Source organism: Fringilla coelebs (genome assembly GCF_963513975.1).
Source record: "Fringilla coelebs genome assembly, chromosome: 6".
Lineage (NCBI taxonomy): Eukaryota > Metazoa > Chordata > Aves > Passeriformes > Fringillidae > Fringilla > Fringilla coelebs.
Window position 1 is genome coordinate 48,327,347 of NC_140034.1, and position 27,468 is coordinate 48,354,814.

The 27,468-nt window shown below is 41.2% G+C and overlaps 1 protein-coding gene across 1 annotated transcript in view; it reads left to right on the forward strand.

Moving 5' to 3' along the window:
• Nucleotides 1-1,891: 1,891 nt before the first annotated feature.
• PTPN5 (protein tyrosine phosphatase non-receptor type 5) overlaps nucleotides 1,892-27,468 on the forward strand; it is a gene marked incomplete at both ends in the record, with an annotated part of 51,391 nt that continues 25,814 nt past the window's right edge. Inside the window, 4 exon segments of the mRNA XM_084207788.1 lie at nucleotides 1,892-1,991; nucleotides 23,213-23,379; nucleotides 24,287-24,406; nucleotides 26,209-26,292. Of these exon segments, the coding sequence (XP_084063914.1) occupies nucleotides 1,892-1,991; nucleotides 23,213-23,379; nucleotides 24,287-24,406; nucleotides 26,209-26,292 (471 nt within the window).

Genomic DNA, 27,468 nt, shown 5'->3' on the forward strand with positions numbered 1-27,468 from the left:
TCACTAATAAGGTGCAGTTTAGTGATGTAACTTGGCCTTCAGTAGTGAGCTAAAAGACACAAAGTCCCTTACAAAGTCCAGTTACTCTGTGGTTCTGCACCTCATGGCAGTTCTGCTGGAGGGACACGAGTGCATGGCAAAGCCTGTTTCTCAGGAGCTGCTGCAATTGCACAACTGGCAATTGTGTCATTGACAAGTTTGAGGAGCGGTGGGTGTGCTGATGGCAGACTCAGAACTGTCCACACCATCTTTTCATGGGGCTTTTAAGTTGTTTTTAGTAGCACCTGCTCTGTAAAAGAAGGTTGACTTCCTTTGGCACTTGCCTGCGAGACATCTTTTCTGGTTTGAGGCTGGACAGAAGAAATCACATCAGAAAACTAATTGAACAAAAAAATCTAGCTGAAAATAATCGGTTGTCATATTTTCCTGGGAAGGAAGGAGCGGTGTTTCTAAGTGGCTATAAAAGTGTAAATACCATCTGTATGATATATTCTTATTTTTTTCTGGTTTTAGGAATAACTTTTGGATTATGTTTGGAGACACACTGGGTACACAGACAGTAATTCTTATTCTTGGACTTACATACTATGTTTGTATAACTACAAGTGAAAGAGACAGCATGTATCCAGGCCAGTTCCATCCCTTAGTAATCCCTTGCCCTGGGTAGCAGAGGATAGCTTAGCGCTTAGATGCGCTATATTGCATCAGGTGATTTTTTGAGGAGTGCCTCACACATTACTCTGCTGTCTTGCTTTTACCTAGATGCTATCTTCTTGTATACTGCTGTCTTCTAAGGATGTGAGTTACTTTTAAATATGTTCTTTAACATACAAATGTGCTGCTCTCTATGCAGTGAGCACCTCGTGTCCCAGTGTCAGAGATAAAGTCTGCATATCTAAATAATCTTGGATTTATCAACCTATTCAGACCCAGAAAAATGATTTTCTAGTCAAAGGATTTCAACAGTACCTCTGTAGGAGAGGACACTTTTAGAATTTAGCCCTTTAAACTCATGTTCGTAGGAGATTTCTTGATTGGGTATGTGAGGTACAGTGTACTGGCATCAATATAAGGAGTTCTGTTTGTCTCTGTGGACTTTGGAAGAGACTGAATGAACTGGCCTGATGTTCACAGTGCAAGGTCCTTTAGAAGTAGATGACAAATCACATAAGCCTTGAAGGCAGAGCACTTTATAATCTGGATAAAAAAAAAGGCATCTCTGGCCTCTCCTTTAGCTGAATGTGTGAAGGAGGGAAAGGTCCTTGCTGTTTGTTAGGGGTGAATTTCTTTCCACTTGCCTGCATGAGCCTCTTTGCCCATGTTTTTCCCATGCTTTTAGTGGCATGTTGGGCATGTGGTCTCTGAGGTTATGATGGACTGTTCCCAAATTATGTGTTCAGTTAGCCCCTGTGTGTGATAGGTATGACACATTCAACAGTCCTTCACAAAAAAAGGCTTTTGTCTTGTATTCAGACCTTCAAGCCCTCTTGGAGATTTTATTGAAATGGGGGGTTATGATTTCAGCTGAAGGCTTTTTTCATATGGAGGAGATGGCTCCTAAGGGAGCTTAGTTTATGGATTGTCTCCTTTTCCTTAAATATTAAAACATTTTATGGTACATTCCCTTTGATTCTGGTAGACTGCAGTTCCTTTATGCAGGCAATAAGCAAAAGCATGTTCATCAATGATAATATGGCAATATAGCTGATCTCCTTTCCATGTTTCACCTCACCCCACACATTAGTGGGTTGACTCTTTACGGATGAGCAGCTCATCACAGTCTTTTAGAATTATTGTCAAGAAGAATTGTGTGTTAAAGCCCTGAATGGTTCTTAGACATCTGATAGTGTTAAAGCTTAGATTTTTCCTTTATTTTTCAGGATTCTAGTGCATGAAGGACGTAAATGATAATCCCAGAGGACCATCTGTCCTGGAGCAGGCATTGGAACCAAGTTACTATGTGACTGAAAGGACTGAGTGCAAGTCAGATGGTAAGTAAGACAAGGAAGATGAGAGTTATCATGCTGTCACTTCAGTACAGATGAAAAACACTGCCATACACTTCTTCAGAATTTATCCTAATTTTCAGGTCTCAAGTGTTTTGCAAAGCCCAGTTAGCATGGAAGGTAATTTCTGCTAGATCTTTTCATGCTGGAGTATATATTTTAATCTAGCTGTAGTTTCTCACGTCATTCAGAGTCTGTTTTACCTCCACTGCCTACTTGATATCTATGGAAATCTTTCTAGATGGGAATTCTAAGGTAACCTAAAGGATTGAGCCATTGTCTCTTAAAAGCTCCTTAGGAAGTCCTTTTAAGTCCAGTCCATAGCTCTTTCAAGCATTTTTTTCTTCTTTCTTTATAATTGATTAATGGTAAACTGTAAATAAATAAGTTTTGTTTAATCATCAAAGAAGTGGGTGTTTTCAAGCCCTTCTGAGCTTGTTTCTAAACATCTTCTGTGTCTTAGAGGAAAGTGTTTCCTGTCTGCATAATGAGGGCTTTGAATTCTGCATCCAGTGTAGATAAACCTTTTTTTGGTTTTATTGGTTGCTTACCTGATTTATTTGCTGGTTGCAGTTAATGCTGCACTCGGGCTGGCCTTTGGTACCTCCTTGCAGACTGTTGCAGTTTCTGGTTGTTTTTATGCTGGAGGAGCCAGTGCATCTGACGTGGGTAGGCCCTTGGTATCAACTTCCCAATGCAATGAAGACCTAGCTTGTGGAAAGAGAATGCTGAAAACCTTTATTAGGGGATTTTTGAAGGGCAAAAATATGTGCTGTGTGCAAATAAGCTGTGGGGAAATGAGTTCTTTCTGTATAATTTACTACTAAAAAGCCCTTTATGAGCTGTAATCTTATTTATGTAAGAATCCTAAAAAACTTCAGGTAACTTACAGGTATTTTTCCTGGGCATTCCCATCTTCTTTACAAATTAGATATAAGGGGTCAGATTTGGACAATTGAAAATCAATGCCTGCCACTCATTTGATGGCAGAAAGGAAGTGCTGTCTTTTCTGTAAGCTCAGAGAGTCATGGTAGTGTTACACATTTTGGTTTTTTACAACATTGTCCAGATCATTTGAGGCCAGGGTTAAACCAAGGCAATGAAGCATCAATGAGATGGTGGGTTTTTTATTGAGATGGTGGGTAATTGTGCAAAATAATTGCAAGTCTCATTATGTTAGGACATGTACAAACATACAATAAATGACAATCTCACATTTTGCCTCAAAGCTCTTATTCTTGATAGTCTGGCCAAAGTAAAAGCATGATAAATTGTGTTACATGACACTTATACACTATATTAATTTCAAAGCAAGATGTGAGCATCATTCTGCTGGTTATACAAAATAATGAATTCAGAAATCACTTCACTGTGCTTATCAAATTTATCTCCTTGCTGAAAGTTGTAGTAAAATGTAGTTAAAAGTATGGAGTTAAGGTAAATTTGTTCCATCCACCAACACGGAAACCATACCCCCTCTGTTTTTAGATGGATAGCTAAAAAAAATAAAATTGTGCTATAAATGTATTATATGATTCTTAGGGCTACTGAGTATGTTCAGAGCTCTTTCAAGTTTCACTTTCTATTTCCCGTCCACCAATATGACTGTTTCTGGGATGAAATGTATGAAGGGTTCTGGTAGAATAACACTATTTATTTATTTATTATTGCTTTTTCCCCTCCTTGTGTCTTTGCTTTGGCTTTGACACTGCCCTTCTCTCATCTCGAGGCCGAAATACCCAGCATTTGGGCACCAAGCCTGCAGGTTGTTCATAGAAAAGCTCTTTAATCCAGCAGTGATTACTGGCTTACACTTTATATGTGGGCAATACAAAGGGAAGTTTTTCAAGCAGTTTTGGTTTTATTGCAGAATAAGGCGTGGGTAGTTCTGCCTTGCAGAAAAGCTTAGCCTGGAAAAACCTGGTGTGGGAGGGGAGAAAGAAAAGATCGACAATCATTTAACATGTGACATCAAAGTGGAATAGTTCCAGCAGAGAAACTGTGCTGAAACTTCCCAGCTGAATGTGAGCTGAAGGTCATGCACTTCCTTTCATGTTAACTTGGTAGAGCCAGCATGGAAGCATTGCTGAAGTACCATGGGAGGAATTCTGTGTCTGGAGGCTCCCCCTGGCAAGTGTGCTTGCTGAAAAGTACCCTGGAAAGGCCTCAGTCTGAGGTGGCTGAGCAGACTGCTTTTGGCACAAGAGGCAAAGGCACTTAGAAAGTATCAGTGATGCTAATTTCAGGAAAGGCTCAGGTGTATAAAATTCAAATCCATGTCTTTAATCTGATGGAAGATGCTCCAATGAATGTTTGAAGTAGAAATCATTCTCCAGGCATTGTCATAGGACTGCAGACTGGCCCTTGTTTCAAATTTGCAAAGAAAAGGGTATCATTTTGTTCAGCTGTCAGAAACACAATAATAAACTTCACTATTGTATACAATACACTGCAGAATGTGGCCAAAGGTCTTCAGTGTTGTAGTGCTTAAGTTGAGCAATCAATTACATTCATACAAAGAAAATACTGCTTGCATTGCAGAGCTAATGAGAAACTTCTAAGGCATGGCTTGATTAGGGTAGGTTGGAGGGCAAATTAAAATTGTGAAAGATTCCTTTGGAAACTGTTAGAATATGTTTATGCTAGCCAGTTAATACAGATGGTGAAGCCATAAAACTATGGACTAGATTGAAAAATGGTCATTTTAAGTAATCATAAGTCTACTTATTTCACTGAACTGCCTCATGTCCACATGCTTGCATCCAGCACAGTGCATGAAGCAAAAAGCCAGAGTGACTGAAATGAAACTGGATGGTGTTTCTGGAGGCTTGGAAAAGTTTTGCTGTAGCTGCGTGACAGAGCCACGAGCTGCTCTTGTGCGGGTGGGAAACAGGATACAGATGAAAGAGGTCACATGAGTCTGTGGAGATGAGAAAAATTAACATGCTATTTCAGAAGGAGTATGCACTTGGGTTGACAGTTTGAATTTGAAGCCTTTCAGTAAAATCTTTATTAATGCAAGTTAATTCTGCAGTGTGTACACAAAACACTGTAGAAAATTAAACCAATAAAAATCTCTGTTCATCTCTTAATGGCATTTAAGAATCAGAGAGATGATGGGGATGAGGCAGTTTGCAGTGCCAAGGAACACTCTCTACAGGTCAGGGGCCCTGATTTCAATAAAGAGTTAAATTGAAAATCAGTCCATTCTTTTTGACAAGCATCTGTTTGGTAAATTATCATGTGCCAGTTTTAGTTCTATGGTCCTATTGATTTAGATAGTTCTATTGATTTAGAACAGTTTTAATACAGTTTCTTTCAGTACTATCATACCTTTATTAAGGGCTGGATAAGTTCTTGGGTTTGGAGGGATTTTTTCTGTTAATCCTTTTTACACTTGATCCTTTCTCAAGCTAGACAGGTGGTGAGTTGACTTGATGCTCTTCATTCTCCTATGCTCTGCGTAAAATTATCTTGCTTCGCACTAAGTAAAGGTAATTGGTAAACTGGCATTTGTAATTTAAAGGCTTGACCCTGTTGATGGTGTTCCCTGATGCATGTTTACTCCTCTGCCAGCTCCAGTAGCCCAGCACAGCAGTCACAACATCAAGGATATCGTTTTGTTGAATACCCAGGGTATTACTTGGTTATTCACACTGGGATTTCATACGGCATTTAAGGGAACTGATTATTTGCTTTCTGAAGAAGTTCCAGTGAAAGCTGGAAATTTTTGATACCTTTCAGGCATGCTGCATGAAAACACAACAGAATCATTTGCTGATATGTTCCTGGGTTTCACTCTTCAAACCTTAATACAATAATATAATTTGAGAAGTGTAACGATGTACAGAGAATGATGAGCACATACTGACAAAACATTGGGGCATACTTAATATGATAAGATCCAGGACCTCTAGCTGACAGGCAGCTGTATTTCAAAGGTAGATCACGGAGTCTGGGGTTTTTAAAACAATTTCTGTCCACCCCTATGGAGATTGCTCTCCTAAATCCAAGGTGAAAATACATTCCACTGTGTCTCCACTGCTACGCAGGCAGCAAAATAGTATCTCTGGACTGTCATTCCCCTCCAGGGATTATTTAGGGCTGTTCTGCCAATCCTTCTTTCATCATTCATATTAGGACAGTTCTCCCCTCATTGCTCATGCCTGTGTGTAGGTCCTACCTTTTAAGCTTGTTCTTTGGCAATAGAGACTGTCACAGAATGTAAATTTGTCCAGGTGTGCTTTGTTAGAGTGAGGTCTGGGTGGCATTAACTTTTTGGTTTTGCTTTCCTGTGTTCTGGTGAAAGAAATATGGGCATATGGACCTGAGGAGAGCAACAGCAAACTCCAGTTACAGCCCTGCTCCAGATGGTCACAGGGTGAAGGACTGTGGTGGTAGTTTGTGCCTGCTGTGCAGTCAGTTGTAGATGTGGAAGCCTGTGCATCATGACAAAAAAGAGGTGGGGCATGGGGGGATATTCCCTGAAGTTGCATTGCTTGCCTTGGCATGTCTACCTGTAAGGCCATGTTCCAGCCCTGTGAGAGCTGACAGAACTGAAGTTCTGTTAATCCCTGGCCAGCACTGTAACTCTTTCCCGTGTGGGACTTTTTCAGCTTTTGTGCAGGTGTAAATTTCATAAACATCACTTGCAGTGTAAGATTTGGAATGCTGGGCTGTCCTCACACTGCCCAGTTTGTAGCATTTGATGTTCTCGTAACTGTATTTGTATTTTCTTAATTGTGAGTGACAGCAGACACATTTGTGTGCTGTATTCACAGACACAATTAAAGCAAAAGCACGTGGTAGACAGCAGTTTGAAAACCATGTCAGTCTCAGTTTCAAAAACAACTGTGCAGTGTTCTCTCACTTTCTGTGTGAAGTGTATCCATATTTTGAAGCTGCTTTTGAAAATGAAACTTAGGCCTATCTTTTGAAGAACAATTATTGTTTCAGCAGAACTAGGGCTCGATCTAGGGGCATTGGAGCTCTTGAAAATTTTCCTAGGCCTTTCAAAAATCTAGCCTCTTGATGCCCAAAGTCTGTGAGGCATGAGAAACAGACTATCATGTTTCTCACTAGAAAAATGAATCAAAATCCGTGCCTGATTTCTGCGGCTTTATGTCTGAAAATTTTAAGTAAGAGCTCACAGTTGTAATTGGGAAATGGCAATCACTAAAAAGTTTAACCATATTTGTTTTCTGTTTCAGAGTTTAGAACAAGGTATTTCAGAGGAGAGGGAAGGAAGACTCTCTGTCTAAATTCTGAGGTTATTTAATACCCAAGAGGAAGGAAGTGTTCAGTATGCTGTACTTCTTGCATATGCTACCTTGTTTGATTTGAGCTGCTGCCAGATGCTGTTTTTAGTCTCCACTCGGTCCTTCTGTCAAGCTTTTCACACTCCTCCTCCTCCTCCTGTGGGCTTTTCTTCTATGGCCTTGTATTTATTTTCCTTCTTTCCTCTCTTATCAGATATTTTCTTTTCCATTATTCCCAAACATACACCTTCTTTTGCCATCTATGTTTTATCTTCTCCTTTCTCTGCTTGTTGTTGCAAGTCCATTGTCTAGTGGTTTTATAAGACCCAGTTTAATGCCATAGAACAAGCATTTTAAAGTCAAAAATACTGAAGAGTATCCCTGCTTCAGGGATGTGAGATCCAAAACAATGCAGTATTTTGAATTGCACATGTTGTTATGTTAAATTATATGCATGCCTCATGGGCACTGGTTTGGTTTGGTGGACTAAGTGATTAATTAATGGACAAACTAATATCATAGCTGAAATAAGCTGAAAATCAGCCTGGTAAAACTAGTCATTTTTGAGAGCAGAACTTAGCTGACGTGTCACGTGGTCCATATGCAACAGTTTTATAAACTTATTTTTTAAGCTTGTTCTTCAGCAACAGGGACTGTTACAGAGGATAAATTTGGCACCCTTTGGAAATCTAATGTTGTCACCATATCTCAAACCTCTGCTGTTTCTAGAAATCATGGTTTCTTGACCTCTGCCTTGCTAGTTTGCTAACTGAGATTTCATGCCTTCTCATGCCTGCTGGCGACATCACCTTGGGGGGAGTGCAAGAAGCCTTGATTAACAAAGTACTTCAGTAAGGATAGCATTGAGAGGTGAGCAGTTGTGGAGTGCCAGCCTCAAGAATTAGGGGTTTTAATGGTGGAATGTTTTCTTCATTGTATCACTGTTCTGCCTTTGGAAAGAAATTTTAGGAACCTTTGCTTTGTTAGTGACTCTATCTCTTTCCATCTACCCATGGTCTCTGATCTTTGTTAAGATCTGGGCCTTCTCTGTATCTTCACAAGGAAAACTCTAAAAGGAGAGAGAAGGGACTGCAAGGACTGACAAGTTAAAAAGATTGATGGAGAGCAGTCATTGTCTCGTGCTTGACTGAAGCAATCTCCTAACCTTGCTTCCTGAGAAGAGGTGATCATGGGATGGTCTCACCCATGAGATTTGCTACATTTCCAGCTGCAGTGGGTTGTTGCACCAGAAGATTTGGTTGAATGCAACCAGGGAGTTCCCAGTGGCTCTTTCACCACAAAATGAACCTTCCAACTGAGATCTGGCTGTGTTGGAAAACGGGAGTCATAGTCAAGCATGTTATTGAAAAATAGAACAGTGAGGGGAGTTAGTCTCTGTGAAGCTTCCTTTGGAGCATTCAGAGTGGAACCGAGGAGCTTAAATTCTCAGTTTAAGTGGAGAAAGAGATTCAGGCACTTCATGAGAGGAACATGGAGTTCTTCAACAGAAGAGTTGAGTAAATACTGAAAGGTTCTACTCTTTTGCAGTACATTTTCACAACATCTGTCAAGCTTCCTTTAAAAATACCCAGCCAGCTCTGGCTTGACTGTGGATGTTTTTCACACCTCCCAGTGTATGGAACTGGCATTTTAATTTCACAAACAAATCTACCAGCTTATTAGATTCATCCACCTGCTTATGCAAATGGCAACACAGTAGGTTGAGTTTGTTCTCATGTGTTTTTCATCCCAGATTTTTGGTTGTCATTTAAGCTTTAGAGTCTATTCTGCTCAGGTCGCCTGTTTTGTTATATCCCATATAATTTCATCCTTGGGATTGCACCCACCACTGCAGTATGTGGTAGCACTGGGTTGTTAGGCTGTTCTCCCCATGGGATGTGAATGCCTCTTCCCTGTGGGCTGTAGGCTTTCTGTGTGCTGCACCCCATGCAGTGGCAGCAAGCTGCCTGAATATTTCTATGTTCTTGTTCTTTGCACCTACCAAAGAGTTTAAAAGGTGTCCTTAATGGCTTGGTTCTTCTATTGCTTTATTTTCAACTCAGCTGTTTAGCTAAAAAAATGTGTTATTTAAAAGAGCAATTTCACCTGAAAGTAAATGGCCAAATGAAACTTTTTTTAGTCCCAACAATAGATGCCATTTGCTGTTGATGATTGCCATCATGGCACGCTTTAAGTGAGAACAAACATACTACCTCCCTCCAATACACACAAGGCTTTTTCCTAACAGATTTATTCATTAAGCATATGTTCAAAGACTACAGCTATTACCACTTTTAAATAGAACCATTTTTTCATTGCTTTTCATAGAAAAAAATACTACAGTGTCGTGAAAAACCTGTTAATGTTCCAGATTCAATTAACTAACATATTCTATCAAAAGTCTACTCAGGTTGTTTGACAATAGGAAAATAAATACTGTGTGTTGGAGACTGACCTTCAAATGACAGTCCAAAGCTGCTGCTTTGCACAGTCTTTAGCAGCTTGAATGCCTTTACCTTCCCACTGTGTATGTGAAAAAGGTCTCTTAACAGAAACTGGAGAGAGCCTTGTTAGACTGTAAGACTAGGTCCCAGCTTCCTTGCTTAGGCAACATTCCTGCTGAAACAGGTTAAAGTTTCATCTGACCAATTTTGCAGCCTTTTGATAAGAGAGATGGCCCTCCTGAAAGACACTAAATGCCTTCCATTTTGTATGCCTTCTGTGGGAGACAAAGACAAATACAGACCTATTTTTCAGAATAGGTTATTTTTCTTTCTGTCAGGTTTGTGCAGGCATTCTCAAAATGGCCCCTTTTACCTTCCTGTGTGCTCACTGGTACTGATAGTTTCTGAATGTTCTTTGCCAGCACATTGAAGAGCCTGTGTTATTTTTCTGTACAGAAAAATGCTTTTGCAACAGCTCTAAGGTGAAGCTTCCTTTATTCTTGAGGTTTTTATTCATGCTCCTAAAGTGCTACTCCTATTGGATGCACATATGGATTTAGGGATGCTATTGTCTGTTCAGCTGATAAGATCATTTCAAGATCTGTGGAGATGAAAGGATGAACTATGATGTTACAGTTATCCCTCAAAAATAGGACTTGATACTGCCCTGCTTACTCTTTTGTCTTCTGTGCCTCTGCTCACCACATCTGAAATAGATCACAGGGCTTCTACCTGGGCCGTGGATAAAATGTTGCTCTTGCCCATTCTCTTTATGATCATTCCAGCATAATTAATGCTACTGTGGAGATTTGACCTTTGCTGGAGGCCAGGCACCCACCAAAGGCACCCTGTCACCCCCCACTCTGAACTGGATAAAGGAGAGAAAATATATCAAGTGGCTGATGAGTTAAGGACTGGGAGAGATCATTCCCTGGTTACTGTCACAAGCAAAACTCAGGGAAATTAGTTGAATTTATTGCCAATCAAAATTAGAGCAGGATAATGAGAAGTAAAACAACTCTTAAAACCATCTTCCTCCTACTCTGCCTCCTTGGTCTTGACTTCATTCCTGATTTTCTATCTCCTCTCTCTGAGTTGTTCAGGGAGATGGAGAATGGGGCTTATCATTCAGTTCATCACATGTTTTTTCTGCCTCTGCTTCCTCCTCAGGAAAAACAGTTCTTCCCCTTCTCCAGTGTGGAGTCCCTCCCTGCCATGGGAGACGCTCCATTAACTTCCCCAGTGTGAGTCCTTCCCGTGGGCTGCAGTCCTTCCCGAACTGCTCCAGCGTGGGTTCCTGCCAGCGGCTGGGGTCCCTCAGGAACAGGCTGCTCCAGCGTGGGCTCCTCTCTCCCTGGGTCTGCAGGTCCCCCTGACAGGACCCTGCTCCAGCCTGGGCTTACAACCTTTTTTGGGCATCTACCTGCTCTGCCACGGGCTCTTCCAGAGGCTGCAGGTGGATCTCTGCTCTTCCATGGGCTACAGGGGAATCCCAGCTCTGGCACCTCCTGCACTGGCCCCGGTGTCTGCAGGGCTGTTCTTCTGAGGTAGTCTCACTCTCTTCTTCCATAGCCATTCCACATTTACTTCTGTGCCATAACTTTATTCTCCCTAAACAGATTATTCCAGCAGCATTTCTACCATCTGATGTGCTTGGCCTTGGCCAGCTGGCTGCATTACAACTGTCAGACATGGGGAAGCTTCTCAAAGAAGCCATCCTTGTGGCCCCCTCACACCCTGCTACCAAAACCTTCTACACAAACCCTTCAGGAAAGGACCAAACACTTTTGTTGTATGTAATTGGCATTGGGAAATGAGAGGGGCAAACAAAAAAAAAAAAAACAATCTTTCAGTAGAATCTTGAAATAATGTGGAGGAAGACAGAGGTGGGATGGTTTGGAAGTGCTGCACTGGTCTTTAGAAGCTAAGAATGAGATTTACGAGATTACTCAGTACTTTATTCTTCATATTGAAAGTCAAGTGTGGGAGGAGACTTGGTATGAGGTATTTGGCATCTCCTGTTAATGCAGATGAAGTGTTCTGGATAGCATAGCAGAAATACAGCTCTGTGGATGAAATCTTGCTTCCCATTGACACATACTGTCACCCACACTTCAGAAAGAGCATCCTAAGGGAAGCAATTGACTACTCAAATTCTGAAATATGTAATATACACAGCACATTTCAACATGGAGACAAAACTGTGGGACATCTAGGAGTCTGTAAAAATATGTTTGAGGCCTTTGTGGTGACCTGAATTATAAATGTTATGAAATCAGGAGCTTCTGAAAAGAAAGAAATGCTCCAATCAAGACCTGACAAAACGATGGCTTTTAATAGTCCTGATTTGTGTTGCATAGTTGAGGAGCTAAATTCCTGTCTTTTCATCCTCAGAATAGGACACACGATGATGCCTTTCATACCTGAAGCATTGGGAGGTTTTAAGTGTGTCTCCTTGGCAGGTGTGCCTCCCACACATGCAGCATACCTGCTTCCATGCAACCTCAGATCATCATCATTTCTGCCGCATTTGCTGGAGTACAGAATGAAAATCCCTCAGCTGTGATCCCAGTCTGGAGCCAGGAGTAGAAATGCTCTGCTAGTGCATGACCCAAAACGGTGTTTGCTTGCCAGCTTGGTGACCTGTTGATTAATGTCAGCTCTTGCTACAGTGACTCAACACGAGGCTGTGTGATGTGAGGTGGAGTGGAGCCTTGGGACACACGAGTCCATGAGAGGTTTGTTTCTCTGGGTTGTTTTGTAGAGTGAAGCTCACAACTGCAGACAAGTGGTGCAAAATCCTCCCAGAAGAATTGCAAAGCTCATCACCAGCATGTGCTTTTTTCGTGTCACCTTCTCCAACAGAGAGCCGTAACAACTTGTGCATGTCTGCTTATCTATCTAGACAAAACATTGCTCAGTGCATGTTTCCTCCCTGGGAAGAGGATGAGAAGGCAAGCTGTTGCATCTTTTTAGTTTTCTATTTAAGGCTGTGTATCCATGTTGATGAGCACAGTATAGGAACCCAGATAGACTAGACCCAGACTATTACCGCTTTCTACTTGAATTGTTCACTTTTTGTGCTCCTCTGTGAAAGCTAGGGAGAAGGAGAGCTTGGAAATGTTACTCTTGTGACATTTTAGTAATCTAACCGTGCCTGTAACATGAAGGGACTGCAGTTACAGAGGTAGCAGACTTCTGAACTGGAAACAATGATATTTAATTGTGCTGAGTTTCCATCGGGGCCCATAATGGTGTAGCCCTGAGTTGAAATAGGGCTCTAATACAGAGACAAAATTGTTCCTCTTTGTGGATGTCCACACCCTTATCTCTACAAGTATTTTTTCAAGGATTAATTAGGCACTCTGAGTGATACTGTTGCTTTCTGAGGCAGCCAAGAAGTGCTGCAAGAAAGCATAGCCTTTTTAAATGCATGAAAGAAGGCAAAATGCTTATACTTGGCATAATACCCTTGGGGCATGTCAGGTTTGTGGCTGAAGATTATTGTTGAAACTGGTCTTGATATAATTTACTTTGCTCAGGAAAGAAAATGTCTTTGAAATGAATGTGATAGTGGCTTTCCTAAATGATTTTTTTTTTTTTTTTTTGTGAAGGCTCCAGGGCATAAGATTTGAGTCACTCAGTAAAGCAGGCTATCCCCAAATGAATGACATCAAAACGTTCCCATTTGAACCTGGCAGGAAGCCAGCAAATCACCCCTCTGCTTCAAGGTGCAAACCTTCTCATTCACCAGAGCAGAAAGCAGATCTAATACCTACAGAATACCAGGACAGTCACTGAGGAGACATCAGAAACACACTGTGGTATTAGCATAATGACTAGAAATACTCTAGAATTTATTCATTTAAGAAAAGAAATATCCTTTTTTTTTTTTTTCAACAATAGCAGTGTGGCAACACCAATTCAGATTATAGTGGTATGAATAGCAAGCACTTTCAAAAATGTGTAATACCAGAATATGCTTGTTTCTTTTCATTGTCAGAGTCACTCTTTTATTTAAGATAATGTTTGTTTGTCCGGTTCTTAAATTATTGCTATTCTTTGATTCAGGCACGTTTAAGTATATCCTATAGTTCAAGTGTAAAGGCACAAAAATTATAATTAGGGTTTGGAAGGGGACAGTTGGTTATCCTGTTTCAGAGAGTTCAAGCCTGTACATTTTGCTCTGCATCGCTGCGCCACTGACAGTTCTCCCTGTCTGTGCTAGGCTGATTCATGAGCAGTCTAAGCCTTTATCTCTGCAACTGTGGAATTACAGAGCTGCTTTGTGGGTTTCCATTTTCAGTATTTAAGGGAGCTTGCAGCATGGGATTAACTTGGGACAACTAACTCCATTGAAAGTCAACTTGTAGTCTGTTTACAAAGGCTCAAGGCAGCCACAAAATTATCACCAGGCACTTGAAAATGTTCTGTGAAAAAAACAGCATAAGAAAGGAATCTATTCTTTATTTAAAAAAAAAAAAGTGTATCCAATATTCAGTGCTAATCAGATGGACCTTCTGTAAGAGGGTTAAGAGGAAAGAGAAAAGACAAAATCAAACAAAAGAAGCTTTGAATTGAGCCCTGATTGAAAGATGGCAATTGCTAATTATGTGTGGGTGAATTACAAGTTAATATTCAGTGTCTCTGCCCTCTGAGGGTCTGCATTCACTTACGAGCTGTAATTTCACACCATATTTAATATTTTGTTTTGAAGCAAACACTGCTCTAAGGGCCCTGGCTGCCTTGAGAAATGGAATATCCTTTCACTTGATGTTTCACAGGACAAAAGGAAAAAGGACACTGCCTAACAACACATCTTGTGGTTAAGACCTCTGAGCATTAGGAGAGCCATTGTGTATTTGACTTAGTAGTGGGAGCATGATTTAGATGTGGACAAGGGCATAACTAGTCTTGTACTGGGAATTAAGAGCAACTTCCCCATTATTAGTAGCCAGATATCGGTTTGTAATGAGCGTAGGACCCTGGCAGTCAGACCCTATGGATGGTACAGTAGCTCCCATATACTTCCCATATGGCTGCTTTATCTGACAGTCCCTTATTGCTTCTTATGGCTCTTAGCAATTCCTCTTTGCTGTCTTTCCAGAGCAGAGACCCCAAGGATTTTTTTTCTTCTTGCTCCCATCTAAGTGAGGTTCACACCTGATTCAGAGTGGTGTCAGCCGAGGTATTCTGAGCTGCCTTTTCCTAGGAACTCCATTTCATATGAACTGTTATGGACTTGAGACTTGCTGAGAGGATCAGGTAAATTACCTTCTCTCTTACTAGGTAGGTGGGTTAGGTGTATTATAAAGCAGCCAGTACCAGTGTGTAGGACCCCAGGTATGGGAGGAGTGCTGTCTGGAACATCTGGTTTCTTCCAGAAAGGAAGGGTTTGGTGACAGATCACCTGAAATCCCCCAGACTCACCCTTCAGTAGAACAAAATCTCTGGTGTCAGGCTGCATCCTTCCCCGTCCAGGGATGACTTCACAGGCCAGCATCCTGCCTTTTAAAATTGCGTTTTGCAAATTCTTTTGATTATTTGGAACAAAAACGACTGTATGGAAGCAGGGGACTTTGAGAAGATTGTGAGTTTTACATTTCTCTTTCCCATACTTCTTTTCCTCTGCAGTTATAATTTTTTCATGAACTATTTCTTGAGCAACACTACAGTGAGCTACTCTGTGAGGTGGGCAGTGGAAGTTGATATCGAAAGATATTTTAATGCTATTACACTTCACCCTCTGAGACTGGATTTTGTCTTTGTATTTCAGGTCTGTAGAGCACAAGCACATTTGCAGAGATTTGCGCTACAATCACTAAAAAGTAAGACTGAACCTTAACTAAGAACAGATTCTTTCTCACAGGGAAAAACAGGCTTACTTACTTTATTCAGAATCATCAATTCTGTTTAATAAAACAAAATCTTTATTTAGCTCCTAACAAGCCCTCAGTTTCTCTTATAGCAGTAACAGTGGTTTAAACATTAGTCTGAAAATTAGTCAGTTATCCTTGTAGTCTGAATTAGTTTCAGAAGTGTTTTTTCAGAAATGGATTTAACAAATTAGGAAACTTCTGGGCATTTTCTTTTTTCATGACTTACAATGTACTGTCCAGAATTCTAATCACAGAAAAAAATACTACCTTGGTAATTTAATTAAGTGTTTATTTCCAGATGTACAACTCAACCTAAGGGTAATCTGGACCCTCTGTAATCATGATAAACATGTTTCCCACCATTGCTAGTAGAAGCCCTTTTCTGCACAAGAATTTAACAGGTAGTAGGAGATGTTTGCTCTTGTTAGGCTTGAGTTTCATGGAACCTGCAATAAAATGCCTAGGATTTTCTCTTCATCTTATTTCGTGATAAAAGTTGGAGCTGGTGGACATTTCCACTGCAGCAGCTCAGCTGAAGATGCCCTTAGGAACTGGAATCTATCCAGATGATATTTTCACTCATCATTGTGGCACTTCCCTGTGGCAGCCAGACAATTATGACACAGTAGCTGTTGGACTGTTGAAAAAATCACTGCAACTTGAAACCTCTTCTAAATCACAGCAAAGAACCTTGTCCTTACCCTGAAATTCACAGAACATATCAGCAAGCACGTAACATGGGTGACTGATTGGGAATCAAATGAGGTTTGCAGCTTGTTTGATAGCCAGTCTCCTCCTGTTGAAGAAGAGGGGGAGGCAGTTTTTCTTGCAGTCTAATATTTCTCTTCTCCATCCCTCTCTAGCAGCTTGCAGGCTTGCTTTTGTATACGACCCTGCAGTACCATAATAATGGTCCTGGGTGAACATGAAGATTTTTTTTCTGCCTTCACCTCTCTTTCTCTCCTCCCACCCATCCCAGATGAAGTGGCAGGTGGACTGAGTGGGAGCAGTGTGAACTCAGTGCAGAGAAAACGTGTGACTCAGCAGTTCAGCAGGGAGCTGCTGAGCGGAAAGGCAGCTATTCTCCTTGCACTCTCTGGCATCAGGTTGCCGTTCCCTCAGGGATGAGAAGAGGCTCTTTATGGATGGAGATGTGCACTTCTTACCCTCACCCCCCACCGCCAGCGTGGCAAAGTGTCTGTGTATTCTTTTTAGCAGAACTTATTTCAAGTATAGAGGAAAGTTTCTTCTTCAAGTTTGTTAGAAATGTTGCCAGTGAAAGGGGAGAAGGATCGGGCTGAAAGTATGTAGACCTTGGTTATCTGCCTGGCTTGCTCACAGGTTTTCTGCATGACTTTCCCTCTTCCTTTCTTTCTCTCTTGATGTGTCTTTCCCTTTTGGTAATTGGAGTTTGGCATAAGCAGCAGGCAGACTCCACCAGCTGAGCTTGGAAAGTGCGAGTGTACAGTACTTTTCCTGACAAGTAGGTGATACCCCTTTTCCTCTGCACTGTCAAAGAACTCCAGAGAGAATTTGCCTTCCTCAGAAGGAGACTTCTGGCTTTCCCCATGCTACCTGCCTCCCATGGACAAATAAGCCCAAAGGAAAGTTGATAATTGTGGGTTATCCTCTGTCACACAAGGATAAATTAACCCTCTCACTGTTAGGGGAGGGGCCATTGCAGCGCCTATCTAAGCAGTTTGGTAATGATGAAAAAGTTGTGGCATTTTATTACCAGTTCTATGTTTGTCTTTCAGAACAGAGGACTGAAGTAGATTTTTCTCTATAGACTAATCAACAACAGGTAGATATTTTATATCGGTGATTGTACTTACTAAAACCTCAATTTTAAAGCTGTCATGTGCATCATTGTCACTGAATTTCCCCAACCACACACGTGGAAAAAGCAAGCTGTGGGGTGGGGTTCTCTTGGATCTTCAGAGAGCCTGAAAGAGTGTCACTGGAGAGCTGTTGAGCAGCTGAGTTCCCTTGATGGGCATACCAACCCATGAATCGGTTGAATGAAATACAAATATTTTCAGTGTGATCTTTTTAACAAAAATACTCAGCTTTCTGAAATAGAATCCTTGAATGTTAGAAATTTCAGTTGTTCCCCACCCAGCTATGGATACCTGCAGCCTGGCTCAGCTTGTTCTTACAGTCTAGGGTAGATATACTTACTGCAAACTAAAAGCATTAGGAATTGTAGGCTGGAAGTCATCTCAGATTAAGTAGCACACCTGTGTTGCTGCTGTGTAGGCTCAGTCTTGGTGAAGAGTCTTCCATTCCTCTGTAACCTGTCAGAGAGGATAGTTCCAGTTTCTTGGATCTCTTACTTAACTTGATGGTATGTCAAGCTTATTTCTTCATGAGTTCTGTCCCAGAGAAGAGTTTGAAGCTGGCAGTCCTACAAAGGACCACGGGGATGGACCTAACTGGCTTCCAGTTAGATACCAAAGGGATTTCAGGGTTGCTTTGGTGCCTTGCATTATTTAGTGGTAAAAGTAGTAGGATCCATGGGTCTGCCTGGCTTGTTCCTTGTGTTTGAATTAAACTGTCTTGTACTTTCTGAAGTAGCTCTCAATGTGGTTTTGCATTACAAATGCAAGATCTACCAGCCACAAGCTCTTGGCAGCTAAAACTTGGACTTAATCCAGAATGGAATCGGAGGCACTGAGGAGATTGCATTGTTGTAAATCCCCTCTATCTCCAGTCAGTCAGTAGTAGGTAGCTGTGGGGTGCATCTGGGGAGGTTTTTCTTTGCAATTTTTAATCTGGATCCTTTTGGGGCCTGGATGTTCTCCTCCTGAGCAGCATTTTACTCAGCCATTTGGAAACCTTAAATGTATTGAACTCTTGCAAACAAAGCAGATCAGGAATCAAGCAGAGTAGCAGTTGTCATGATTAGAAAGGCTAGAAAAAAAAAAGAATAATGGGGGAGCTAGTATCCCCAGTTTTCAACACAGATTATTATATCTTCAGTGTAAATTTTCAACATAACTTACCAGATGAGTCAGGAATGCAGACAGAATCAAGAAGAAGCAGACTTTCTTTGGTGGTGATTTTTATCAGTCTGTAAACAGTAATGATGTCATGTTTACTGCTTAATAAATTAGGTTGCTGTTCATAAAGAAGTTTAATAGAAGTTTCAGAGATAAAAAATAGTGACCCACTAGTTGGATTCCTGCGCAGTGAAAAATATAAGTACACAAGTTGTGTTTGCCATGCAAGTATGAGAGGTCCCCTTCCTCTTACCCACTTCTTCCCATACCACCACAGTGCAAAACAAAGCTAATTATTCAGTTTCCATCTTTATCATGCTGCAGTGGCAACCAAAAAAGAGATTTTCTTGGCCAATACCTTTCTCCTAAAACTCTGTTCTTTGGATAGATAGGCTTTTTACCCTCCAGCACAAGCTGCTTCTTGTTCATGTGCCTGCTGAGGTAGCCCATTCAGGTTTGATGTGTCTTTCTGGCACCTGGATTTGCCTGCGATCAGGATGCCTTATGATGTGTATATTTACCAAGGTCTTGACCAGATCTGTGAGCTACGATGCCAAGGGCTGTGTCCTGTGTGTGCAGTTGGGGTGCATGTTAAAATTCTTTTCAGCAGTGGACTGAGACCCATCTCAATAGTGTACTTTCACCTACTGTTCTTTCATCAGTAGCAGTTCTCCCTAGCAGTTAGATGGAAATTAGAGGCAGAGATTTCAGTAGGCAATTGCATTTGGACATCTGAAGATGCAGAAGCCATAAATACACCTATGGCTCTGCTCTGAAATGCTGGTAATCCTGATGGATGTGAGGTCTTGCTGGCATACCTCATAGTGTGTTGTGCTTCCACTCTGTGGTCCCTTCCTACAAATTCTCACCACATGTGGCTATCATGAAGATGTGGACAGGGTCAGAGGGAAGTGTACCTCAATACACCTAAAAGCATTAGGGGCAATGCAGGCCAGCTGCTGTGGTGTGTTGGCTGCTGCAGCTCAAGACTTGGCAGAAGGGGTGAGGCCCCTTTTGCCCTCCTGTCTTGAGTGTCTTGGAAGGTAAAACCCACAATCCACCATTAACAAAATTTGTATTTCCCAGCGAAGAGGCTATACTATCCAATCCAGAAGCATCATTCTCCCAGGGACAGTGTGATGGATGTTCATAAATGTCTAATAACTGTATGAGTACTGTCTTTTCATTTTTGGGGTGTGTCCTTTTTGTTATAAGAACAGTTTTGCTGAGGAACAAGTCTTTGTCTCAAAAATACATTGTTAAATTAAGTCTGCCAATGGAGCGCTGCCAATTCCTTGAGCATTATCACCCGTGTACAAGTTCCTTTTAAAATGTTAAACTTCATTAGGAAATGCAGCCGGGATGTGAGGTTTTGAGGGGTGGTTTTCTGTTTTGTTTTTCTCTGAAGGCTTTAAGTATGATTCAGTCGAGTTACAGAGCTGCTAATGCTTCACCCACAGCAGGATTTGATGGGATCATGACATGTTTGTTACTGTAAGGCTTTGTTGACTTGCTTGTTATTGCTACAGTGCCTTTTAGTATTTCAGCTAAGACTAGTACTCTAAGCACTTGTTTTTCTGAGAGTTATATAGGTGTTTTTCATTCTTCTGCCTGTTATGTACCCACATATGAAGTCAGAAAAAAAAAAGAGATATAGGGGGGTTAAAATGGGCATTGCCAGAGTTACAGAAGCCAGCATTTACCTCCTGAGTGAAGGAAGATGTTTCCCTATATAAATCATTCCATAATATGATAATATGTAGTGGTGTGCCTTGTATTTTTGGCAGCTTGTTTAAGGAAAGAATACAGGATGAATGCATGATCCAGAAAGTGCTTTTCCCTGAACAGCAAGGATGAGTTTAAGTTTATGGTGCTGTTTTGAAATTTCAACTTGTTTTCACAAACCATATGGCTGCTACAGATGTCAGAGACCTTTTAATGCTTCTGCCAAAGGCTTTTTTTTTTCCCTAGCAAGTGTAGTCTTGTGCCAAAGCAGAAGTACTCATGGAACTTGAATCCCCATCTCTGTGATGCAGGAAATGAGGAAGCTATCACATGAATGCTACATTTCACTGTCAGTCAAATCATGAGCAGGGGAGAGGCTCTGTTCATTCCTGCAGGCAGTGATCCCTGCCAGCTCTCTCAAGACCTTCACACTCACCTTGAACAAGAAAGCTTCACTGGTGTTTCACTCATTACCTCATCTGCAGCTGAAAGAATCCTGGTCCCATTAGGGCAAACCATACTGGAGTATAGGGTTGCAAGATGATGTGTGAGTGCTAATTGAAGTATTGTTTAAAGCTGGCATAGTTAAATCAATACTGAACCCGAGGTGGGCATCATTATATTTGTCAGAATCTAATCTTTTGGGATTTATAGGAGAAAATTTTTGAGTGGATTTAAGTTAATACTAGACCTTCTCTTTGTATATCCAAGGCATGTATCTCTTTATTTATATGTATGGATTCAACCAGTTCTCCATTATTTTAGTTCTTACACCTTTTGCCTTCTGCTGTGCTAGTGAAAATACCTTTTGATAAAAGTGTCAATTCTGCAGAGCTGGAGTCCTGGGCTGCCAGGTCCACAGGCCAGGTTGCTTTCTACCTTATGCAGTGAAAATAATTGAAAGTAAGAGTGGTCTATTGTCCTTCATAAAGGGCAGTTGTAAGAAGGAGAATGTCACCCCTACATGGGTGTTACTAGACAACACTGGAATTCCAGGAGTTGGACTTCTAGGCTGTGGAGAGGCACAGATCCCCATGGTTACAGAGTGCCCTAACTTTGACATCTTTGTTGTAAAAGATGCAATTAAGTGGCCTTCATGTCGTTGTATTATAGTCAGGGGTTTGTTTCCAACCAGAAATGACCTTGTAAAATCTCAGGCTGTTACAAACATGAAACAAAGAAATGCTGTTTACTTGCTACTTAAGGCAGCACCTTTAGTCAGTTTAAAAAAAACGTTCTGAAATATGAAATATTATGACTTATAAAAACCAGCTGAAAGCTGAGCATGAAATCTGCATTCCTTGGCTCCTTGCATTCCTTGGTCTGGTTGTCTTCCCAATGTTGTTTTAGTTTAGCACTGTGTGTATTTTATCTTGAGATTTGGGGAGGAGTACGCAAGGAAATCATCAGAACCTGAAAAACAGTAAATATGTTCATTAATCATTCTTAGGAACAGAGGTGCATTATTAAACATAGATAAAGGAAAAGTAGAACTTAAGCTATGTTTAGTGAAAATGGAAGGTTAGAGACTTTAGGAGCAAACAATAATAAACTATAAGAAAGTAGATATTTTTGAAGCTTTCGATCTCAGCCACAGGTAACAAATCTCTGCAAAGGTAACAAAAATAGTTTCTGACACAAAGATTTTGTCCCTGCTACATTTCAAATTCCGGTTCTAAAACACAGAACATAAACATCCCACAAAAATAGCAGGAAAAATTGGCAATCATTAACAAGTATTTTCCTCTCTATTCTTGTTCAAATCTAATGAGACATGAAGCAGTTTAGAAGCTTGAAGCTTTTCAGCTTTAAGGACTGACAGGCTTCCTGTGATGCCTAGCACCAAAGAAAACCAAACCAGCATTAAAAGATGAATTCTTACTATGGACAGACCCTCAACGGATGCAACGATATATTTCATTTTATCATTAGAGCTGTGGCTAGTTAATGAGTGCTTATCTGACTTAGAGTTACAAGTGTGAGACATTTAGAGAAATGGTTGCTGGGAGGAAGGTTTTGTAGAAACCTGACCTTGACAAACCAGGTAAGGGCCAATGGTGGAGCCTTTCTCTGGGACACAGGAGGCTGGTTTAGGCTTAAGTCTACAGAGTTGTACACAGGGCAGCCTTGGGGCATTGCTCACGTCCAAAGATGTAAGTCAGTAATACTTACACCCAGTGACTCTCATCTTTCACTCCTCACTTGTAAATGAATTTATACCTACACAGACTCTATTCAAAATACTGTTACTGAGGGAATAGCCACACCAGTGGTTATTTCCACTGAGCAGAACAGCAGCGCAACATTATTAAATAGCTCTTGAGTATGAATTCATCCAAGAAGTAGGTTATTGGAATAAAGTCTATTTTATTAGTGCCTTAGGACAGGCAGCCAAAACCCAGAGTCCCCGAGCACTATTCAGACACATAAGATGAAACAGGCTCTACCTCAGAAATCTATAATCGGATTAGACAAAGCAGACAAATAAGAGAAATTGAGACAGGAAGGGGCAAAATGGGTTCTCTGCCATCATGTAGCTGGGAAGTGTGTAGCTAGGCAATAGCACAGGTAGCTTTTTTTAAAAAAGTAAAAATGAAAAAGTGCAGCAATGTAAATGAGAATTTGTTAACAACAAAGCCCAGAATCTGCACCTCCGGAAAGAAAGGGAAAATAATTTATCCACCCACACTCACTTTTTTCTGATGAAGGCAGGTGAATAAATCTGCACTAATAGAGTGTGACGCTCACAATCCTGAGCTGCGCTTGCTGAGGCGGAACTGAAAGGTAACCATCGTCTCCAGGAAAACAATAGCCCCGCAGCCCCCGCCCTGCCTGCGGGGTCACATCCCATTCATCCTCTGCACATGTCGTTTTCACGTGAAGGTTGTTCCCGTCCAGCTGGTATGGAGTCAGTGGATGAAACTGAAGGACAGCAAGGAGAACGGAGCAGGAAGGAGCAGTCCCTGAAAGCCTCCCAGAAAACGACAGTGCTCGGTTGGCCTCCCCCGTGGAATGGATTAATACCTGGAGACAACATGTATCTGTTTGTTCTCTCGCAGATACTGGTAAGGCAGCTTGCATGGCTTTGGAATGCTGGGACCCTTATTTTAGGCTGTGCTGGCTTGGGAGGTTTCCTCACTCACTGTAGATGTAGCAGTGGGAATGGGTGTAGTCCTCATTTTTGCAGCTTTGCCTTGAGAGCAGCCGCTGCCTTTTGATGCCCCACACTCCCATCCCATTCCCTGCCACCTGGCAAATCCCTCCTTTGCCAAATGACCAATACCCCACCAAATCCATTTTCAGTAGCTGTTATGTATGGGGGTAAATACCCACGTTGGTTACAAGTGGAGCGGGAGGTGTGCTCTTTAAAGCTGTGGTGTGCCCTTCACAGTTGGGGATGAGCTTACACCTCTCTGTGAGTGTATTAAAGTCATTGCTTTTGTAGTTTGTTAGCTGTGGCATGTGCAGCACGCTTGAGTGGCTTAAATGAAAAGTTTCCATGTGTGTATGTTTGCGTGTGTGTATTTATAGTGATACTTTTGTGAAACACGGCTGCTTGTGGGAGCTTTGAGAGAGGCCTTAAGAGCCTTTCAATAACATCCCAAGTTCATGGAATTACTAGTTTTGATCTAAAAGTAGTAATCCCAAAAGTTCAGAAGCCAGAGGAACCTGTTGCTCTTTCAGCGTTGCTCCACTTGCTGTTTCTGGGCAGCCCTTTTGCTAGTGAGGGTCGGAGGGAGCCTGTGTAACTCAGTGATGCTCATCCAGTTAATAGTGGCTGAGCTTGGAGCCTTCAGTCTTTTTATTCCTGTTAAGCTGCAGCCTAGAAAATACCTGACTTCTTAAAGCAAAAAGTGATAATCAACATTAAATCAATGCTAACTAAATTAGTTAATTATGCAGTCTTGAAATGAAAATGAATGTGTGCATAATGAGAGATGCTAATTACGTCTTTTCTGATTGATTGCACAGCTTCTCGGCATGATGCTGTGGTACAGCACTTACGGGACCATCCCAGCAGCTCAGAATGCCTTCGACCTGCTCTCTTACTTGCTTACCCCATTTAAACAGGCTTTTTCAGATCAAGGGGAGGTAAGTCCCTGTGCTCCTCTCTGGTTATACAGTTGATTTCAGTAGCCCTTCTAATATCTCTTCTGATAGGTACAATATATGTGTATTTCATGTCTATGTCCTGAAATGATAGAAGAGTTTTCTGAAAGCAGATGAATATTTTATTTTTGAGATGTTGGGCTGAATTTTTGACTATGATGTTAGGTCAGCACAGTAGATTTTTCATTATGTGCAAATTATTGCAAATGAAACAAAGCAATAAGAAGTCATGTCATTAAGGTTTAGCCCACAGTAAAGGGAGAGCTGGAACTTAATTTCTTAGGATAAATTCTGGAAGAATGGATCAACCCATATAAAAGGTGCAAATCACACCATAGTCTCAGAAATATTTTTTGTTGCATGTTTAGAACATATCTGTGTGCAGGAAATGTATTTCAAGTGTACTAGGCGCACAGATTCAATTTTATCTACAGAGCTACCCCAGTAAAATTGCCTAGCTTCTCACCATGACATGATGACATGTATACCAGAATGATTCATCTGATAAATTACTGGTAATTATACCCAGTGCAGATTTTTCTAGTGTGGACAGAACCTTAATTAAATGGTGAACAGCTACTTTCAAAAATCTGATGAAATATATTTGCTATCAGAATGCTTAGATCCATCGTGCATAATCTTTGAGGCAGAGGCTTTGCAGTGCTAATAGAAAATCTGATTCCCTGCCTCTTATGACTGAAGTACAGTGGAGACTGTTTTCTGTTTTCTCAGTGTTTATGAGCTGCATGTCACCTGCTCTTTTGGGGTTTTTTGAAAGAAGCACTTTTTCTTTTGCAGTTGGCTTTATTATGCACAGAGCTCTTCACAGACTGTTGCCTGTGTCTTATTTGCAGTGGCTCAGTCATTAACAAATTGTTGTTCCTTACAGAAAAACACTGATTTGTATAATTTTGACTTGGAATAATTGTCCTTCACAGAGGAAAGTGATTCCTAGAATGCACCACAAGAACAGCCCAAGTATGACTCTGTACAGATGTTCATGCATATGTTTGAGGACTGTTTATTATAGCACTATTTATTGTGTAGATTTACACTTGAAAACAGTATAGGCGAAGAAATCTTCTGATGTTAAAATAAGCAAATGGAAGCTCTTAACTCCAAATTTCTCATTAGCTGTACTAGTAGGAGAAAAACAGAGTGAAATTCCTTGCTCACTGAACCCGTTAGAACTGAATTTTGCACCTACTATAGAGAACGGGCTGAGCTACAGACTACTATAAAATGACTAAGACATCAGAATTAGTTCCACTGCCAGTGGTGTGAATTAACCTGATGGTGTTTCACTGAATGTGTAGAAAGCACAAAAAACTCCTCTGTGGCTGGATTCTATTGAAGGGTCCCCAAACCCAGTAATGGTACTAACCTTTGTTTAAAGCCCTTCACCACAGTTTAAAAATCACACTGACTGTAGCAATGAAGTGTTGGTCTAGTCTGCAAAACTGAATTGTGGATTCAGATCTCATCTTTGGCAAAGCGTGAGAGTAGGAAGCAGAAATCCTGTCTGCCTTCACAGTGAAATCTGGGGTTTAGACCTTCTGAGATGCTGGGGCTTAGAGACTGTTTCAAATTCAGTCTTCTCTAAAGCCTGGCTTTCTTTTTTTTTTTTTTTTTTTTTGGTGCTGATGGCAGCTTCTCCGCAGGCAAGTATGATATCAGTAAATCTTCATGGGAAAAAATACACACTTGGCCAAGAACATGCATGCAGATGCTGTACTGTGCCCCTAAATACTTCATGAATCATTGTCTATTCTGTTGTTCCACAGAGCCTGACTACAGTTGGGAGTGTTGTGGTATCATACATCCTGCTGTCTTTGGCTTCTCTAGGACTGCTATTTCTAGGATCTCTGGTAAGTTATGATACAGCACAAACTATATCCAGGCCCTTTATCAGGGAGTTTTTATAAGATGTCTTATTTGTTGGTGTTATGCCCAAGTTCATTGTAAAGCATCATTTTGGGGGCTGTTTCTGCATAATTATCTGCTTGTTTTATGTAGAGGAATTAGCCTTACTCAATTTCTTGATGAATTGGGGATTGCAGTAGATGGAAGTAGAATGATATATAAACATAATTTTTATTTTTTCCATCCACAGATGGGCAAACTCTTTCCACTGAAGTAGAAAGGATGTGTCCATTAACAGGACCATCATCCATTGATTTCAATGGCAGAAGGAGCTGTTCCAGAGTGCCACTGTTCTTCTGAAATCCTGTTAGATGTAGGCCAAGGCCCCAGCTGCAGAACAAGCTTAAGTGGCACGCCTGCAATTAATCTAGTTAGCTGTCAGCTGTTGGGGAGCAGCAGTGTGTTGTGTTTCTCCATGGATTGTGTAACTGGCACAAAGTTGTGTGCTAGGTGGGAGAGCTGTGGAGATCTCTGTCTTGTCAGGGAGCTCTAACTGAATGTGGCTTTTCAAACCCCTCTGTGCTGTTCTTGTAGAGTGGGAATGCAGCTACTGAACATGCAGACAGAGCATCACCTCCTGTCCTTCCAGAGGTGCACCCCAGGTAGCTCAGGAAGTTCAAGCTGTGGTGTGAACATGCTGTTTGAGTGATGAACAGCATAATAAAATACATCCCAGAATCACGGGACTGTGGGTGGGTAGAGATTGCTAGTCTAACATCCTGCTTGGTGCTGGGATGTTGCCAAAACTTGGTATAGTCAGCCATGAAATTTTCCTCTTAGGTTTTGAAAACCTTCAGGGAGGAAAGGTTTATCATCTCCCTGTGTGCCCGTGCCACAACCATGTGGCACTTTTGGGGAAGAGATGTTTCCTTGTGTCTCATCTGAATTTCACAAATGTAGATGTCTGAGCTGAATTTCTGCAGGTTTGTGGCCATTGTTCCTTGTGGTATCAGCTGATTCTACGGAGAAATGTCTGGCTGCCCCTCTGGAGCTGCCCTTCAAGTAGTTGCAGGTCACTGTTAGTTCCTTCCAACTTTTTCCTGCACTCTAGACCCTTGACCTCCTTTGAAACCATCTCCTGGGACCACTCCAATTTTTCCACATCTGTCTTAAACTGGGGG